We start from the raw sequence: 20,004 nt of genomic DNA, 5'->3' as shown, positions 1-20,004 counted from the left end.
TTGATGCATGCTGTGTTGTGGGTTACTACAATGTAATGACTTTATCAAACACATAATTAATGTCATCAGAATAAGAATGCCCTTTAAGGCGACTTAGAATAATAATGAATTTATTCCTAATTATGACAGCTATTTAAAATCATCTTTTCAGAAACTGGAATTCCCTTTCCTTCTCTGGAAATATGTGCTTTAGTCATGCAGGCACAGCCACTTATTCTTGTACTTCAAGTGTGTGACAGCTGCTATTGATTTTTTTTCTTTTTTTAAAAGCAATGGCATTTGATTTCTATTTCTATTTTTCTATTTAAGGAAGCTGGTGCACTGATCAAAAGAGCACAGAAACAGCTCCTTTAGTAAGGCAAGCAGAGAGCATGCTAGCAGCTCTGAAAGCACGCAACAGAAGTTACTACAGTGTTTCACTTGAGGTGTGGGGGAAATAAGCATCTTGCCATTCTCCTACTTTTAGCTGTACTCCTAGGAAAAGCATCATTTCCACTGATCCACTCCAAAAAACATCCAGAATCAAATGCTCCTGCTCATACCTCTGCAACGCTGAGTACAAAGCTACTCAGAAGGGTTAATATCTGCTATTTTAAAATATGCAGGCTCCTTTCCTTAGCTCCCCATAAGCTGCTGTGTGGCTCTAGACTACTGTGACAGTAACATGAGTAAGCTGGCAGCTGCGGAGCAGCAGTGGGGTCGTGGCTAACCTGCTGGCTCCCCCTGGTGACACCACTCGCGCGTGGGAGGTGACGAGGAGCCTCTTGAGGATCTCCACTCGCATGGCTTTCCACTTCTCCGGGGGCGAGATGTGCAGCGCCAGCACGGTGTAATAATGGGGCCCGTCCACCTCGTAGGCACTCTCCACCCACTTCTCTTTGGGGTGCTCCATGAAGCTCTGGAGGTTCTTCTCCTCTCTCGAAGTTGCTCGAGTTCTGAAACACAAGAAAAACTTCAGCAGCTGCTCTGGCTCTTACATGTTAACTTGCTACTTCTCAGGAGCTTTGAGGTACCACATTCACGCAGTCCTACAGAGGAAAAAGCAGTGCTAGCTTGGCACTATCAGGTTTTTCCCAAATTCATCCACTGGTTGAGTATTTGCTCCCAGTGAAGCATACAAGCCTAGCAAATACACTACTTCCTTGGAGCTGTGTATTGTACTAGAGAGGTTTGAAAGGCAGTTGGCATTTGCCCAATAAAGGGCAATACTACTGTAGAGCTATTTTTCCTTTTTTTAGTGAAAAAATAAGAGTCAGGCCAGCCAGTCCATGTGTTCAGGTTGTACCAACTCCCATCTGACACTGCAGCACGTGACTGCAGCTCCAACAGCCAGACGTTAGAATCAATTTATATTATTCACCTACCACAAAAGCAATCACTGAGAAGATACAGACCAATTTCAAAACCAAAAAGATAGTGTATTTACTGCAAGCTTATATATATAATTTTTTTCTTTTCCCCTAGGCTCCAGTCTCTTCAGGACTCCTGACACCCCAGAGCTGACCGTGCAAACTCTGTGTTACAGTAGACTTTGTGAAGACGTATCACGCTTTACCACAGTCTATTGCTCTACTTCATCAGGAAGAGGCTGCCAGCCAGGTAGGTTCCTCGATTTTTAAGTTAGATACACTCTCCCTATCAAGAAGGTATAAAGCAGCATCCTAGCAGATAAAGCTGTGTCTGGTGTCAGTGTTGTGTGACCTTTTCATTTGCTACATGATGCAGCTGGTAGCCAACTAGTAGCTCTTCATTTTCTCCATTTAATATCGACATGTCTTTAGAAAAAAAATAATGTCTGGAAACTACATAATGCATTTTTATACAACAGCCGCACAGCCGGTTCTGGGCTCTCTGGTGCCAGTAAGCAGACTAACAAGATGAAAAGAATAGTTTCATTTATTTGTCTCCCAAGGGACTCAGAAAACAATAGCACAGGGATCTGGAGATAGATATTAAAAACAATAGACAAATTGTATTAGAGCCAAAATGTTGATTAGTTCCAGGCGGGAAAGTGAGAGAGATTTCATTGCACTCCATTTGGAGTGACCTTGGTTGGAGAGGCGTGTATTTTAACATTTATACCCTCATCTAATTAGTATTACTTTCTAGCATCTAGCTACACAAATAAGAGGCGTATGGGCATTACATTTTTGCACGGGGTACTGTATTAGCAGAACCAGCTCATGCATTCCAAAGCATTTAGGTGCCTATAGATTTGTACACTTAGACGTAGTGTCAAGCCAAAGCACGCCCTTATCTTATTATGCTTTGCATAAATAACATCTTACTGAAACACTTCAGCAGAAGTGTTCTTATGCTGCTGTTTTATTGGTAAAAAATAATAATAATAATATTAAAAAAAAAGTATCTTAAAAATGTCAGGAAAATCTGATGGACTCAAACACTACAAGAGAATTCCAGTATGTCAAAACTGGAAACAAAACTGATTGTTATTTTATTATCGGATAAAATGATACCAGGGTTTTCAACTAACAAGAATTACTTCATCATAGTGTCTCTCTTCTGTCTGCTCCAGAGAAAATTAAGCTGGCAGTGTTTCTTTAATCTAATAACCCTGTTGCTCACCCCAGAGGTAATAATTACAGCTAGAATGGAAAGAGAAGCTAATTCCCAATTGCTTTTACTCAATAGGTTCCCTGTTATCCTGCATGTTCAGGCGGCAACGCTTTACTCCAAACAACGTAAACCTGTAACAGTCTGCTTAAAATGTGCTATTTCGTTCCTCATAAAACTTTTGTGTGGTTTCCCACCTTTTTTGCCACATACATGTAACAAAGCCCACATTGCAGCCCTTATAGACTTTTCTGAGACTGAGAGTGGAAGGCAGAGGTTGTTGCTAAGAGAAAGGTACTGACGTGTTGAGGACGTAGAGCACCGTGTGGATTATGTACGGAATGAGGTGTATGTTGCTCTCCCTTCCTCCTCCTCCAGTATCTACGCTGAATGATTGCTCCATCGCAAAACGGAGAAATAGCAGTTTAATGTCATGGACATTGAGCTGGTAGGTGGGTTCCCGCTGCCCTGTGCATTCTTGGAGGTACGTGTTGTGTCTGAAAAACAGCAGTTAAGTGTTACTTTATTAAAAACCCTTTCAAAACTTTAATACAGTTTCTTCTTCCACACCATAGCTCAGAATCTGAGCAAGTATCTTATAGAAAAGCTTTGAAGAATGAACATGATACAAAATGCAAGCATTGCCACCTTCAATTAACCTCCCCAAAGGGAGGTTCTCAGCTTACGCTGGCAAATCCAATTCCATCTGCATACATACATACACTCATCGATACTATTTTCCCACGTCCAGGGCTTGGGATACAGCTCCCTGGCTGAAATGCATTAAAGATGTTACCACTCCTGATTTCTGACGTGACTGTACAAACCCAGCACAAGGTGGACCAGAATATTAGCAGGATGAACCATCTCCATCTGCTCTAGGTAAGTGGTCAGGCTACTGTAACTCATTACCATCCAACAGAGGTTTGGAAAGCTACACAAGGAAATCCGTTGGTGTCAGACAGGTTTCTTTTGTAAAGCAGGGGGTCATTGGGCCATGAATGAATCAACATCGTTACTGCACACTGCATCTTCAGGAGTGACTGGGCGCTAAGGAGGTAATGAATTTATATATTTATATGATGCCAAGAAGCAAACAGACACCTGCACTTTTTTAGGAGATGTACTCTTGACGGTAGAATCTGAAATGGCTCAGGTTTACTAAGGTTTAGCTGCCATCACCTTTGATTCCATGGTTTGAAACTAGCGTGCCTCTGTGGTAACGTTCTGACTCACCTACCCAAATGCAAACCGGCTCGAGAAGTAACTTTTTCTACGCACCGTGCTAAGCAAGTAGCAAAAGCAGACTCTGGCACATGAGGTCCCCAGACTGGCAGGAGCCCATTACACTTGGTGTTGGCATTTTGTAGGGCTGCACTCTCCCATTCTTCACGGCCACGAGCAAGTCTGCATTGAGAAAGCAAGTCACACCCAGGCAAGTTAGAAGGATGCAAGTTTTTGTCTAAGAAACCATCAAAAAATTGGCAATTCCACGGCTTCTTTAAACTACGGAGTTCACTTTTCAGTGGCCAGGCCTGACCTCTATTTGGCACATTAAAGCAGACCACAGCAGCCCATGACTGTCTCCAGGCTGCAAAGTGACCAACTCACAAGCAAACCCATCCTGAGTTACAAGGTCAAGCGCCACGCTCACAAACCACCTTGGAAAATAACATCAGCCACCACTACCCAGCTTGTGATAAGAACGTACCTTACAGCTGCAAGGTGACAATCGTAGTGGACAATGTTGAAGTGAGAGACTGTGCTGTACCCCTGTTGTTTTCGGGGCTTGTTCTCAAACTCCTCTAGTGCAACACGTTTGGTGAAAGTATAAATACCTAGGACTTTCGTGGGCTGCAATGACACAACAGCTATGTTAAAGATCATCCTGTAACAGTTCGCACTTCGTACTATTTTGACACTGCACTGAATTTCATCCCATCCAGTCCCTACCTCAAACTTACACTGATCAAATCTTTTTCCAGCTTTCAATGAAAACATCCAGCTTTTACTGGAAACACACTTTCACTTCCCAACCACCTCTGGAATTACTGATCCCAAGAACCAAACCTGAGATTTCCTGATCTCCCAGAGCCAATGCACCAAGCCTCGTGCAGCTGGATACTGGCAAGTCCCCTCAGCTGGTGAGAGGGCTTTGCAAATGTGTCTCACTTTACCTGAAACTTGTATCCTTCCCGGCAGATGCAGCAAGTCAGACCTGGTTCTTCTATAAGCTCCTCCATCTGTTTAAGCAGTGCAGTCTTGGTTACTACCTGACCCTTCTCATTCGTCTGAAAGAGAGAACAGCTCAAGCAGGTTAAAAAGACAATGATGAACACCACCATCCCCACCACTGTAACAGGAATGCCCAACCCATTTCCCAGCCTGCTATTAGCAACTGTATTTACTCTCCCAGCAGCACCAGGCAAACCGTGGGCTTGAGCTCTGCAATATTTGTCAATAAATCATTTTACACAATTCCTTGTGTGGCAGTTTTAGCAAGGCAGAAATAAAAGATCATTAGATCACTAGTCTGCCATCAGTGCAAACAGACATTACCGTCATCCCCAGAGTGCCCAAGGCCTTCTGTCTCATTGCCATGGCCATACGCTTCTTCTCTGCACGTGTCTCCTTCCGGGCAGCGTCGATCTTCTTATTCACCTCTGGATGTTCCCTTAGTGCCTCCAGAAGATTCTCTGCTAACGTCCCGATCCCTTCATCACTAGACACCTGCTCCAGTTTGTGCAGGTTGGTAATTGAGTCTGTACCTATTAGCACCTAATAGGGATTGAAACAGCACTTTCTTCAGAAAAAGGGTGCACATGACAGTAACTGGTCCTTCTAATCCCACCCATGAAAGCTGAGCAGAAGCACTGACCCTGGACCTTAAAATTGCATACCAGACTGGGGCAATTTGCTTCTACACTGGCCATTATTAAGAGGAAAGATGTGGATGTTGGATAAAGAGCTTTCTTAAAACAACAATCAGGCCCTGAGAAGCCTATCAATACTATATAGTTCACAGTCCTAAATTACCTTCTCTTCACACTGGTGTGTAAATCTCACACCACACAGAATAAGAAGATATTTAAGTCAAAATCTCTGCCCTCCAGACTTTTCTAGACTAGCAGATGATACCTGAAGCTGGTGTGTCCCTTCAAGCCCAACAGAAAACAGTGTGGAATCAACTACTACAGAAATAACTGCTTAGCTACAGCCACAAAAAGCAGCATAACAAGCCAGCCATGTCCTACTTGACCTTCAGGACAGTCTCTTTACCTGTGTAGCAGGGTGCTGTGTGGCAAGTCCACGGAGCAGGCGCAGGATAAAAGGAAGTGCAGGTCGAGATAAGAATTTCTTCCATATGTCTGCGTCCAAACTGCACAGAAAACAAGAGGCAGCAGATGAAGGGCAGTCACCCGTTCCGAAAAGGCACTTGGCGGTCAGCCAGCAGCACAGCTTGCAGAGCGCAGGCTGCAGGCAAGACAAGCACCCTTCCCCCCCGTGTCCCTCCTCCATTAATTAACGGAGTGACATTCACACTCCCACTTCCATGTTGTGCACGCTAATAGCAATAGTGTCAGCTCTTAGCCTTGGGATTTGTTTTATGTTCATGAGCTGGCCATCAATAGCAAAAGCTCTATTACAGTGCAATAGCTGAAGAACAGGCAGGAAACACAAGCATCATGATATCCAAGAAATCAGCTCGGATGGGTATCAAATGGGAAGATTACAGGCTTTTTAGCCCATCCCTATAGTAGTACTGTCTCACCAAACCCTCTACATCACAGCTGTACCAAATCTAAATGCTTCTGAATATGGGCTTGTTAACGGCTTTATTGGTGGTTTGTTGTGGTGATGAAATGAGAGAAGGATGTTCAGGATTATCACATATATTAAGCAGCGACCCTTACTTCTTTGCACTAGGAATGTGCTTTTTCATGTAGTCAAGGGCATTCTGCGTAATTCCCTTCTGAAGGATGAGATCTTTCAGCTGATGGCCATTGCTGTTGTTCTTTATTCCCGCTGCTATTTTACAGAAACAGTCTAGGAAAACTTTATCATCTCCACTGTGCTCCTCATCATACCTGAACGAAGAGAAGAAATGGTAACTTGGAGGCTCTCTGCCTGTAATTCTCATTACATTATCGCTGAACGCACACACCTACTCCAGCTCGGAGACTCAGAAAAGCTAGTCAGACCCCTGTCATCTCAGAATTTACTCTAAAGCCCTATTTCTCAAGCTACATGCTCATATATTTCTTTTAAAAATGGCTTAGAAGTGAAATAGGAAATTAAGCTTATGCACCAGGAGTCTCTGAAGCTTTGCATTACACTGAAGTAAGCATCAATGAGAAAAAAAGAAAAGGTATAAACTTGTCAGTACAACAAATTTCACGTGCTTTTAGTTGAAATATGACAACATACTTATCAAAGTTACAGTAGGGCTTGAATCGATCAACCAGAATCTGCATTTTCTCCATTTCCCCAAAGGACAGGTAAGGGATGATGCGTAGTAGGCCTTGCAAGACACTGAGATTGGAACGAACAAAAGTGCTGTTAATCTGATCGAGCAACATTACCAGCTGATCTTTGTCACCGGTTAGGAGAAGGTTACCCTGCAAAGGAAGAAGAGCATGATTTATGTTCAGGAATAAAACTACAATGTTCAAGAAAACCCTCGCTCTCGTAGCTGGTAGACTACTCCAGTCTTGAAGGATTAGAGCTCTAGACCCTGATAAGATAGCTGGATGAAGAACAAAACCCTGCTTCATTCTCAAAAGTCTCGCAGAATGGCTGTAACAACTCCTCTAGCTGACAACTGACTTCTTCCACTTACTATTAAAGAATTTTCTAGCCAAAAGGTCTAATAATTCTAGCCAAAAGGACACTGGATTCCTATACACCAACAGTTTCAAAAGATGACCAAGAAACTCTTCTCATTCTCCATGTAGTTGAGATATAGCTTTTATCCTCAACTAGCTGGAAAATCAATCATGTTTTCAACATGCATGAAAACACTCAGAAAAACAAGGCAGAGCTGTGTCTTTTCTTGTCTCTCACTGGCCTGTGGCCCAAAGCAGCAAGGAAGGGATCCAAGCAGTGCCTAATAACCCCCACCCCAACTGTGCAAGAATCATCCAAAAGAAGCCTCGCAGTGTTTTTGGTTCAGGGCACTCCTCTTGCCCTGCCTCCAAGGCCTGTTAAGACATGCCAGCAAGCGTAACAAGGGTTAGACTCGCATTTAGCACACCTCTACAGCTCCTGAAGCTCAGCATCACTGTAATAAGGTATTTGCAAGCCTTGAATCCCAGTCAACATTTCCATCCATGTACCAAGCCCCAGGCACTCACCTTGTCCTCGCTCAGAGGTTCTGCGTTGGATTCATCCAGTATGATCTCCATTATACTAAGCACTTGTTCTGCCACAGCCGCTCCTCCACTGTCCTTACTTTCCTGCTCAGCCACCAGAGCCTGGAGAAGATGGCAGCAGTTACTTTAACACCACCAGTAACTGCTTTAACTGACCCACACACCTCCACTCACTAACAGATAAGGAATGGCTAACAGGTAATTTGCTGTGCCAGTCGAGCAATATTTAAGATCTCTTGTAGTTGTCTTAAGGCAGCATGACAGTCAGAGGTAGTTTAAATTCACTAGAGTCCACAGAAAACACTTTAGGAAAGTCCAGGTTGTCCTTACCAAGTTAAGGGTTCCCAGCATGACATTCAAAGTGTTCATCTCCGGCTTGACCAACTGCTGACGATTTATTTTCACCTTCACGCAGTAACTAAACAGTTTTAACAGCACCTACAAAATACAGAGAATGCATTCTCTACAGTACCTTCAAAATGAGTAGGAGGATTTTGCTGAAACTAAAAGCACCTGATAATATACCTAGTTTCCAGACTTCTGGGGTAAAGTACAAGCCAGATTTTTAGACCAATATTAACCTTAGGACAGCTCTGGTTTTCAAGTAAGGCCAAGGCAGAAAACAATCACTCTAGCAAAACAGGATTTAGTCTTACCAAGTCCTCAGCTTCTACACACTTCAAAGTCTCTGTAAAGAATTGTTAACCAAGAGGAACGGGAGAGGGAAAAAGGGACTTTCTCAGGTTTTCATGAAACAGTCAATTAAAATCTCTACTCCAATCCTTAAACTGCAACACAAGGCAGACAACTAAACTTCACTATCGTCTGTATCATTTTGCAGCACATAACTCCTGACGCCAAAGAACAGAAGCTGAGACTCACGGTTAAGAGGTGCCGGCCTTGTTTGAAGTCCTTGATTCCAGTCAGTCTGTTAAGCATGCACTCCAAGCCTCCACACTGGGCCATAACACCTGCCATCTTATAAACTTCTTCCTCATCCTCCTCCTCATCTACAGGACAGACACAGATTGTGAAGAGAGGGAAGGAGCTACAATACAGCAAGCTCACGCAGCCCACGGGACAAAACAGTGAAGCAAAAACAGAGAGTATAGTAGGACACATTTACCAGCAGTTCAAGTCACTTCAGCTGTATCGAATTTGAAAAGAATTACGAGCAGGAATATGAAGAAGGGCCAGGCAGAACGGTCCTGTGCCATGCAAGTGTTCGCATTTAAAGTACAGACTTAAAAGTGTTGCTAAAATCCTCCTCCACTCTAGGTGAAGCAGGTAAATGTAGCAAAAGCAACGTCAATCAACTTCAAGCTCACTGCTGTAAGGATAATAGTGTCATTGCTCTGCAGTGAACCTCAGATTTCAAATCTAATCCCAGCTTTCAGGAGACAAGTGCATTACCAGTAGTGGAGTCAAGAGACTCGATGAATTCCTCAGTTGCATCTCCTAGTAAGCCTCGCATGCGGTAAATGATCCTCATCGGCTCCCCCTGCAAGAGAGGAGAGCATTATATTAACTATACCTCTGTGGACACTTATATACAAGTCCGGTTCTCGTTACAGTGTGTAACAGACACTCCAGCCTCATTTCTCCTTCGCGCTGTTTTGACCGCGGATGGTAACACAGAGAAATCTTTCGCTCCCTCACTCTCCCCTTACTGAGTTGAATTAAAAACAACAGTAAAGCCACCACCTGCAAAAACATCAATAACTCATCTATTGGTCTGTCCAGCTTTTCTTGGCATTGCCAATTAGATCAACAGGCTGGTAATAAACAGTATCTTCCTCCTTACACCTCCTCCAACAGTTTCCTTTAGCACCAGTGAAAGATCTAGCCAAGCAAAATGTGTTCATCTACAGAGAAACGCCTGCTTTCCACGGCAACCTTTCCCTCCAAGGGTATTGCACAGCATACCTGGGAAAAGGGATCAGGCACAGCCCAGTAGAAGAAGCAGAAGAGGCTAATTGGATGAGTGCTTTCAAATAGATAAGATCTGCAGTGATGGAAAATGGAAGAGGAGGAGTAAAAGGCAATTTAATGAGCTTTCAGTAAGACAGTATATTACTAAAATGATACAGCCAAACCCACTGAAGCACAAGCTGTGCTTTTACCCTGGGAAAGGGCTAGTTTTCCAGATGCATTTCCAGCTGGAAATACTGACAGCATATCACTAAACTTTCCATTTTAATCCATAGGTCTGAATAAAAAGCAGAAAAGAAAAATCCCAGATTTGGGAGCAAGAGACCTTGCGAGAGAAAACCTGTCAGAGAGCGCACTAAGCCTAATGTGGAATAAGCAGTGCTTAATGTCACAGCAAATACATAAGCATAGGGAAAGCCCCGGGGGGAAGATCTGCTCAAAGGCCATGCTAGAGACCAGCAATTAACACCACAGGGGCCCTGGTAAAATGGCAGATGAACAAAAAAAGCCAGTGAGAGACAAGGGAAACAAAAAGGGGCCTGAGGTTGCGTTCTTGTGCGCCTGTCTATTTCCTAGGGAACGTGAGCTGGAGCTCCAGAAACGCTTTGCGGAGGGGCACACAAAGGAAGACAGATGAAAGCTGTTCATCGACAGTAACGCTGAGCAAACTCTGCCTTCCACCGCCAGCACTGCATCCTGGGAGAGCCGCACATCGGCTACAGCTCGGCATCTCACGGGAACGGCACCTCCCTGCTCCGAGTGGGCAGGCACACAGGGGCAGCACATGCGACAGGCGCTCTGATTTTCCTCATTAACTCGATTAGAGTTCAAATTAGCATTCAAAGGTCAAGACCAGCACCTCACTTCCCTATCCAAGTTGGTACCGTACTAAAAATTATCACTGTCACCTAGCTTTGGGCTTGATTTTGCAGTACAGAAGGTGCTTTTACTTAAATAAAGTTTGATGAGAACCATTCCCCATTCATAATTCACTGAAAACAAGCATTTTGTTTGAATTCTCCCCCACAAGCATAGCAAACAAATAGTTTCAGGAAACTGAGGTTTCAAAGGTGACTGCAACCCAAGACTAAACGAGGAATGAACAAGAAATATTGGGCAAATCAGTCTTCTTCTATGATCTCAAGTGCTACTAGCAGTGCCTCTAAAGAACATATTTGTAATGGGCAAGATTTAGCCTGATGGATTCCTTCTCAATGGGAGTTTATGTTAGTGGCTACAAGAAAAGGAAGGCAAGAGCTTGTTCTGGACCACATCCACCGCTGAAACGAGCTTACTGTGACATGGTGGACTAGTCCCTTAAGACTGTTGGGTCCCTTTCTTCACCTGAAAAACAGGCAATACACACTACTAAGGGCAAACTGGGAGAAGGAAATCTGTCAAGTCTTGAGATCCCTACATGAAAAACACAAGAGCAAAGTAATACAGAGAAATGTTGGATGCTCCCTCTGCATAAATAACTTGCGTTCATCTCTGAAGTGCAGATTGATGGAGCAATCTGGTGTCCCTGCCTGTACACATGCATTAAACTGTCACGTGCAGATGGAGTGTGAAATGCGCTTTGAAAGGTGGTGACACAAAGTTCATCTATTTCCCCAAAGGAATGTAAGAAAGTTTGTTACTCAAGACGACTGTTCACATATCTGACAGGCTACATGGGTAAGTTCAATACACTCACCTGGGTCAGCATTATGTACTTTTAAATCACTTATGTTGCAGAATTGAATAACAGCCTATCCTAAGAAAGCACAAAAAGGTGCTGAGTAATTATACCTCAGAAGTTCTATGCCAGAAAAGAAATCCTGACTTGTGTGATATTTTGTTTTTCTTTTAATTTTTTTGTTCATATCAAGAACAGGTGCTTTGTGCTGTTAACATATATGAAGATAACACATACCTCATTAGTGGGACACCACACCTTCTTGTAGACCTCAGCCACAGGCAGATCTAAACTGATGATCTTATTGTTCACCAAAAGCTGAAAGAGAGAAAAGAAAAAGTCAAGAACAAGCTCACATTGCATCACCATTCTAGCAATCATCAGCTGCCTAGAAATGGCGTCCTCACACATCCATGCAAGAAATCCACACTTGTGCATTCTCACCTCCATTCCACTGTCATCCTCCAGCAGAGCTACCAGGTCACAGTCCTGGCAGATTTTGTTCTTGATGTCCCTCATGAGTGGCCCAATGCCAGGCTCATTACTGCTGTAGGGATTTCCTGGCATTCTGCCCTGTAAGAAGTCTTCCTGCTGGGGATCTTTCTCCAGAGTTACAAAGAACTCAGTCACTTCATTCTCTTCCTGAAGAACAGCAGCACAGACAGAGTGAGTAAGTTTTCCCCCCAACCACGCTCCCATTCCTGCATTTTTATGGTAGCAAGTGACAAGGTGTCCTTAAACCGTCACTCCTTTCGTCACTGGTGCATCCTGCAGTACATTGCCACACATGTGGCATTTAGATGATGTCTAGTATCATTTGGCAAGCAAATTCCTCAGCATGAAACAATACTACCAGTTCTGCTTTTTTGCACAGAGCATGCCACAGCAGGGAACCTGAATACTAAAATCCCCAAACGGGATACCATATTACTACAGTTCTACACTGGCTAATATTAAATCATTATTGTAGACACTATTGGTTTTTTGCCAAAATACAAGCAACTGTATCTATTTAAGAAGTCTAACTTTATAAGCAATGCTACAGCCATCTCTATACTTACAGGATAGATAATACTGCATAGTCTCTCAAAAATGAAGACTGGAGTCCTGTAGTCATCAAGGCTGTAACGTTTTGCAGTCTCTATACACACTGCCATAAATGCTTTGGTTTCAGATTCTGTGCCTGCCAAGAAATAGAAGTATTAAAAAAGATACAGGAGTCAATTTCACAGGTTCCATTTTAACTCAGTATACACAATAAATCTGTCTGCAATAAGAACCATACTTTGGTGCCCTTTTCTTTTCCGTATCCACTACTTAAAAGATGAAAGGCTATTTATTGGTATGTTTACTAGGAAAACACTTTGCATGCTTGGGCTGCAGTAAAGCAATCCCATAAAAAGGAGGAGGTTTAAATTCCTGGAAAATAAGAGATGACTCCAGGAATGTTATTTACCTTTTCTGTGCCAAAAGGAAATATTGGAAGGTCCAAGTCATAAAAAAAACTTTCACTACAGTAGTCTTTTAGAAGGAATTTCTTTGTGCGCCTCTAACTATCTGCTTTTTCATCTTGGTTGACCCAGACTCTGGATTTAAGGAACCGAGGTGGTTTTACCTGTTGTCATATCTTCCAGCATCTCCAGCAGCATGTCCTGGGTTTCATCGATCAGCTTTGTTCTCTGTACGACTAATTTCCTTAAACACAGGTAACCATTCAGGACCGTACCCACCAGACGGCTTTTGAAGTGCCGTTTGATGGACTCCACCTCCACGAAGGAAGAGAGAAGACCTAGAAAGCAATGAGATATTCAGGAAGTGGGAGAGAGAGTTTGATTTGTTAGCTCTAAATTTCATATGGCCAGCAAACAGGGCACAATATCATAAAAACAGCACAATGAAATGGCTTGTTACAACTCCCATTGTCAGTCTGTGGTTTAAAGCTCACTTCTATGAACTGAATGGTGGGAGGCAAAAACCCTGGCTTGCGAGAGCTGCCTTGTAAATTATACCATATGGGACCATGGTGACTGAATGAGGAAACTGTATAAGGAGCTTTCCAAGTGCTTGATACAACATTCTGCACTTTTTGACATTTTTCTGTTGCAAGATATTTCAAAAGCAGATGACTGCTCCCCTTCTAATATTTAAGCTAGCTCTGATGATGTGACAGCAAGTGCGGTACGTGACTCTACCAGTTACATCACCAAATTGGTCACTCCTATAATAAAGTAAAGAATCAGTGAACACTTGGATTCTTTCCCAGGACATATTTATCAACATGCTTTTTCTTGCAAGAAGCCAGGCTTTATGAATTAGTCCACTAATTTTTGAAGAACATGGAAGAGCATACAGAAAAGAATGACCTAGCTAATGGTGTACTTCCATTTCCACCAAGTTTTTGAAAAACACATACCCTAGAAGATTCAAAAAAGAAAAGCTACCATAGAATAAGTAGGTAGGAAACAACAGGTAGGAATAAATCAGCAGTGTTTGCAATGGTCCCAGGAAGTATACTGTACAATAAACATAATTAAGAAATGGAGAAGAAAAGTGATATGACGAAGTTTGCTCACGATACGTTACCAAAGTTCAAGTAACTAAAAACTCAAAGTGACCACAAAAAATATGGAAAAATCCATTTAGGGGTTACGTGCTAAATTGATGGCAAAAATTCAGTGCTGACAATTGCAAAACACTGAATCACATCTCTGAAATTCTGCTACATGCTGTTACAGAACAACAATCACTCCATCTCTAATCCTACTACAGGACTTGCGTTGATGCCACCAAATACCTGTGAGACTCTTCAAGGCATATCCCTGCTGCAAATCAGTGCTGAGTGTTGCTTCCTCCAAGGCAAGTAAACGAGCTATTTCCTGAAAATAATTAACAAGCCTATTAGGACAAGAAGCTGCAATGGCAATAACAACTGGCTGATGAGAGTCTAACACAGGTTGCAAAGGAACACAGCAAAGAAACAGAGCCAGCCACACAGAAACCAGAATTGCAACGCAGCAGCAGGGAGGGAAGGGGGAGAGGAGAGAAAAACTACCCCAAGCATCCTCCTTATTTTCTCCCTATACCTACCTATTACCACTGCTTTGCTCTAGTGGCCCTCCATGATGGACTCAATGCCACCATTAATAGGGAGGGTGTCATCTGCCTCTTTGGAGTGCACCAGGGATCACCACAGAAAACTCCTAACACTCTGAAGACTGCCACTTAAATGTGCTGCTTCTCCAGCAGGCTGTAATTCACACTCAAGGAATGGTAGCACACCTAATCCTCCCTTGTCGTTAAGGGCTTTCAGAGTCCAGTCTGGCAGCTAAGACAGCTTCCAACTTGGACCTGGTGCCAAGACAGTGTAGCAATATTTACACCCCTTAGCATAGCTGCCCCCAGAGCAGTTAATTAATGAGTACCAGCCAGTATGCGCTGAGGAATGCTACAGCTGGGGCTAAAACCACTGTAGCTGTTACCGTTCAGAGATGACAGCGCGGAAGTGTGAACTTCATAAACCTGGCAAGGATCAGCAACAGGGCACTGAACGAAGAGATGCAGATTTCAAAGCAAAAAAGCCAAACTGACAGGTCAGTGAAAGCTTTCTGTTGCTACCTAGCTCCTCCATACAAGTCCATACCTTAGTGATGAGGCTGCCAATATAGGGCAGAACCCCCCTGGCTGCCAGGTACACCTTCCAGTGGGCCGGTTTGATGAGTTTCTGATATAGTGCCAGGTACTCGGCGGCACACTCGCCAGCAATGCTCAGCTCATCCAGGTAGCTAGCAAACAGAAACACACACTGACAACCACTTCACAGTAACAAGAGATATTCACAGCTTAAGGACACCATGGAAAGAAAGAAAAAAAAAAAAAAAGACTCCAGAAATCTATCCTCCCTGTTGTCCTCCTAGCTAACAGCATAACTGTTATTCATTACTCAATTGCTAAAGTGGCATTTTGTCCCAAAAAGGAGTTCCCCAGCTGTGCTACTAGCATCAATTGGGGTAAGTTATGTCACAGGAGTTGGAAGAGAGTTCACCCTATTATTTTGCTGTGTAGGAGGTAGGAGAAATGTTGTCTACACGGCCGAACATCATCTGCTTACCTCTGGAAAAAGTACAGAACTGCAATAGCTTATTGCCAGGCAGCAAAGAAAAAGTCTCCCTAAATCTATACCATCCCAGCCAATTAAGTTTTAGAATCCAGCCCAAAAAGACCTGTGAACCAGAGGTATACAAGGGAGAGGTGTGAGAAAAGTTGGAAGAAGGGAGAGATTCTCATGGGAATTAAAGAAAAATGATCCTGGAGCTGCCAAGTGTGGCAACACGGAAATACCTTGTCAGGAGATCAAGGACCTGCTGTTTGCGGCTGGGGATGGTAGCCAGAGCTTCCACAATAGTACACGCAGCTTGCCTTGCAGCTTGAGTGGCAGGAGTAAAAAGCACCTAAGGCAAGAGCATTAAAAGACGGTATCATTTGATGTGCACTGTTAAAGTAGTGGTATTTTACAAAAAGGCACAGCATACGTTAGGACAGTTTGCTGACCTGGTGGCAGCGTTCTCTTGTTCTTCCCAACGCTTGACTCTCTGAGAATGCCTACTTTGCTTGCCACCAAAATGTTTAAACAATGCACTGTGTAGGTGACATACTAATCCACATACACAAGAAGAAAAACTTTTGCCCAGGACCCATGAAAATTCACTAGTCAAAATGCAGCTAAGTAGACAGGTAGGAGCACGGTGGCAATTAAAGGTTCATAGTTTAAGAAAATGCAGACTACTGGATAAACGTTTAGATGTAGTATTTTTAAGGGAATAAAGCTGCAAATCTGACTTGGAATTAGATACAGTCAGTTGCAGTCTCCCCGAATATCACTGCTTATATTGTCTGCAAAACGCGTACAATGCGGCAAACTACCAATAATCTCCGATGGTTAACTCTGTCCAGTGCATCCCACTGGAATTTTCACCCATGACTACCTGTCGCAGCCAATTGTTGTGTCCCAGCTTGAGATCCAGAGGGCAAGTTCTCTTCCCACGGCGACTCATGAACTGTTTCCATTTCCAGACATATTTTTCCGACAAGTAGAGCTGGTGAAGCTCAGCTTTGCTGGGAGATTTCCCATTGGCATCTATACCTGCAATATTGAACACAGCTCAAGAGAAGTGTCAGCAGCTATTAACTGCAAACTGCCATTGTATTTTTTTCTTCATATTGGAACTTTCCAAACTCCAGCTGAGAAGCTGAGTAGCTTCTCATTTCTTTCTGCTGCCACACTTCTGCGTGGAGCTATGCTCATTTCCAAGCCAGATGCGAATCCCATAGCCTCTCAGGGAATGCAATCAGCTTTTCAGTTGGCTGGTATCATTTTAAATAAGCAACAAGTTTCGTATTTTACATTCTCCTGATTATCTTCAGGCACAGTGCATCTTCTGCTCAGGGTTTGAGCAACACAGCCTAGAAAAGTCAGTGCTAAAATCTCTAAGGACTACACAGCTAAGTGTGAAGATGATATCAGATGTCATGGGACAGAAGCCAACACAACTCTACAGAAGTACATTCCTTATTGAACCTGGAGGGACACACGTGTTCCTTCACAAAACTGCACCAAGTTAAAAGCACAGGACTACCTCTGGCAGGGAGGCACTTTTTCCAAGCTTCATACGATGCTTTGGGGTCCCTCTTGAGCCAAAGCTGAGCTTGTGCATGGATTTCATTGCTGTAAGGCTTCACAGTGGTAAGAGCATCCACAGGCACATCCTAATAAACAAAAAAGCTCTATGATTCCTCAGAAAGCCACGCCCTGTTCCCTTAAGAGTAACTCCTGTAGGTGAATCACTGGTTGCGTCTGTTCCATGAATAGGTAAATGCAGCTCTTGGACAAGAGCTGGGTATACAATTTCTGTTAATGATGAACTAAGAGAGATGCCTCATTTCAGTTACTACTGAAATATCAGTAAACCCATCTTTGACATCCATCTGTGATTATCAGACAGCTAGATCAAAGCAGAAACATACCTCCTCCCTTGCAAATGTTATCCTAAATTACAATCAAGGAGCAGCCAATCAATGTCATTTTTATCAGAATTGTACCTCTGTATTTAAAAATCTGAGTCAAAAGTACTTGATTCTACTATGTTTAGGTACATGATTCTACAAAGCTGTCGAAAGCACCAAAAGCCTGCCCAAAATAACCAAGCCATAGCTTTGAAGTAGCTCTTTCCCCATGCCTCAAATCTGAGGGGAAAAAAGTAATGCCCTGTTTTGGTGGTCAAAGCCACCAAAGAACAGTAAAAAATGGAAAGCAGTTACCTGTAATTTGCAGTCTGCAAAGACAAAAGTCACAGGACTTGTGCTTCCCTAGTAACCATGACCAGGAAAAGCAAGCCCTGCCTTCCTCACAAAGTTATTAATCACCAAGATCAGTGTGCAGGACTTTAATCAGCAAATTTTCAGATGCTTTGCTCAGCATCTGTCTACGGCAGTACCTTGTTTTTCTTGCTGGTTGGAGCAGGTGGCTTGATCAGCTTTTGAAGAATGCGCAGGCACATGAGGGTGATGTTTTCAACAACCACTGGAGTCTTAATGTTCACTGCCATCAGAAAGAGGCTGAGAGCTGAAAGACAGACATAAATTTTCATTCCACTGTAAGATCTGCAGATAGGACACCTCCACAGCTCTATGCAGCATATTAGAAGTGTTTAGAGTTAGGTAAGACCTCATATCCTCAAGCACAACTATCACATTCTCATGCAGCCATGGATGGAAAACAATTATTTTCTATTACAGCAAGAGAGTCTTGTCATCCTTCCATTTACACCTTCATCTTTCTATTTCTCAGCACTCCTGTTTCAAGAAATGCACTACCTAAAGACAAAGCTATCTGGTGCTAACTCCATTTTTAACCCTAATCACAAGCTGTATGAGTCAGCATCAGTTCCCTTCCTTAAAATCTTACTATAGTGAATGGACCTGGGCATAGCATTTTAAAATAAAGCTTTCATGCTAGTCGTTTGAACTCACCACAACGTAGTCGGAGCTCCCAGCAGCTGTCTTCCTTCGAGATGGAATCTGTTAGCAGCAACATTTCATACTGGAGGCTGCTAGCCTGTAACACAGACACATGTTCAAAGGCTTAAGAAGTCTTGGTGACACAGCAGTCCTTTTTGCCTTCTGATATTTAAAAAACACAGGTTCAAAACACATCGATCTAAGCAAATTTAATCCCATGCCCATTTGGGATGACTGACAACCTATTTGAGAGAGCTGCAAGCAACAGCCAAGACAGGTGGAACCTTTCAATATACCAGTAATCACCTGATCTATGGAAAGAATCTGCTAAACACCTTGAATCCCATATCCTGAGGAAACTTAGGCATATACCTGTGCTTTACTCTAACGTTTATCTTAATTCCTATCAAGACACAAACACCTTCCGTATTACAAATAGATGATGATAATAGAGAAGATGCAATGATTAGAATAGACCAGCAGTTGCAGAGGGGAAGAAAAAAGAAATAGGAAAACACTGGAGTCTCTCACCAAGTCTGGATTTGCCCAGTGTCCCTTCAGAGCTGCAGAAACCTTCCCAATGATTAAGTCATTCATTTGCTGTGTGGCCTCTGGATTGTCCCTAATTCCAGAAGGAAAAAGAGAATGCTGTTACGCTGTGCTCGTACTAAATAGCAAAAGCTCCTGGGATTTCAGCTTAGTTGGTAACAAATGTACAAGCAGTTAGTCTACAGTTTGCTGATGTAAGATATCTACCCCATAAAGCTACTCCTTTCTGATCATGCTTTTACAAGCATGTGGCTTTCCAGAGCTCACTGGAAGTCAGAGGGCTGCAAACACTGAATCAGACCTAACCTGGTGAGAAGGCACATGAGCTGACGGACCTCCTCCCGCATACTGGCTGCGCCCCGGCGCAAGTTGTAGTCAAAGAGCTCTCGGATAAGGCCCTGGGACACAAGGATATGCCTGATGGCAGAGTTGGTTGCCAAAGCCCGAAGCAATGTTATGCAGTGTTCAGTGACGGCTGAGGCACAGCCATAGCATTTAGTTGATGATGTGTGGCCACAGCCTAAAACAGACAAGGCACGATACTGGCTGGCAGTAAATGTGGGTTGGACAGTGGTTCGCGAGGACTTTGTTGCTGCCTCTCTCTGTTGGAGATCATATTCCAGGAGCTCCTTTCGAGAGGCAAACACTTTCTGGAAACACAGAAAAGGAGAAACAAAAGTTGTGGAACTGTGAGGCAGCACATAATTGCTAATCCCATTCACAAGTTATTTTCACTGTGTATTTTGTGGAGAAACATTTTTAACCAAGTATCTCAAAATCCTTCATGTCAATAGCAGGCTTGGGAAATCCATTAGAAATATCAGCCTAACTCCTAGTTATCTGCCCTGTTTAAAGGTTTGTTGTCTACATTACACGCAATTTAAC

The 20,004-nt window shown here is 43.1% G+C and overlaps 1 protein-coding gene across 7 annotated transcripts in view; it reads right to left on the bottom strand.

Moving 5' to 3' along the window:
* The window catches only part of UBR4 (ubiquitin protein ligase E3 component n-recognin 4), an 80,970-nt gene that overhangs the window by 5,379 nt on the left and 55,587 nt on the right, over positions 1-20,004 (bottom strand). For all 7 annotated transcript variants that reach the window (XM_041123999.1, XM_041124000.1, XM_030016566.2 and 4 more), the window contains 26 exons: positions 19,426-19,769; positions 19,102-19,192; positions 18,583-18,667; positions 18,048-18,175; positions 17,190-17,319; positions 16,539-16,696; positions 15,895-16,004; positions 15,197-15,338; positions 14,351-14,432; positions 13,172-13,345; positions 12,618-12,739; positions 12,001-12,198; positions 11,794-11,874; positions 9,360-9,447; positions 8,829-8,956; positions 8,277-8,384; positions 7,929-8,048; positions 7,003-7,193; positions 6,489-6,662; positions 5,854-5,953; positions 5,134-5,352; positions 4,752-4,865; positions 4,286-4,428; positions 3,856-3,981; positions 2,877-3,071; positions 711-935 (listed from right to left, as the gene is read on the bottom strand). In XM_041123999.1, coding sequence (XP_040979933.1) covers positions 711-935; positions 2,877-3,071; positions 3,856-3,981; positions 4,286-4,428; positions 4,752-4,865; positions 5,134-5,352; positions 5,854-5,953; positions 6,489-6,662; positions 7,003-7,193; positions 7,929-8,048; positions 8,277-8,384; positions 8,829-8,956; positions 9,360-9,447; positions 11,794-11,874; positions 12,001-12,198; positions 12,618-12,739; positions 13,172-13,345; positions 14,351-14,432; positions 15,197-15,338; positions 15,895-16,004; positions 16,539-16,696; positions 17,190-17,319; positions 18,048-18,175; positions 18,583-18,667; positions 19,102-19,192; positions 19,426-19,769 — 3,776 coding nt within the window. The remainder of the gene's footprint in view (positions 1-710; positions 936-2,876; positions 3,072-3,855; positions 3,982-4,285; positions 4,429-4,751; positions 4,866-5,133; positions 5,353-5,853; positions 5,954-6,488; positions 6,663-7,002; positions 7,194-7,928; positions 8,049-8,276; positions 8,385-8,828; positions 8,957-9,359; positions 9,448-11,793; positions 11,875-12,000; positions 12,199-12,617; positions 12,740-13,171; positions 13,346-14,350; positions 14,433-15,196; positions 15,339-15,894; positions 16,005-16,538; positions 16,697-17,189; positions 17,320-18,047; positions 18,176-18,582; positions 18,668-19,101; positions 19,193-19,425; positions 19,770-20,004) is intronic.

The sequence above is a fragment of the Aquila chrysaetos genome, chromosome 6 (genome assembly GCF_900496995.4).
Source record: "Aquila chrysaetos chrysaetos chromosome 6, bAquChr1.4, whole genome shotgun sequence".
NCBI lineage: Eukaryota > Metazoa > Chordata > Aves > Accipitriformes > Accipitridae > Aquila > Aquila chrysaetos.
This window is presented reverse-complemented; position numbering and strand designations above follow the sequence as displayed.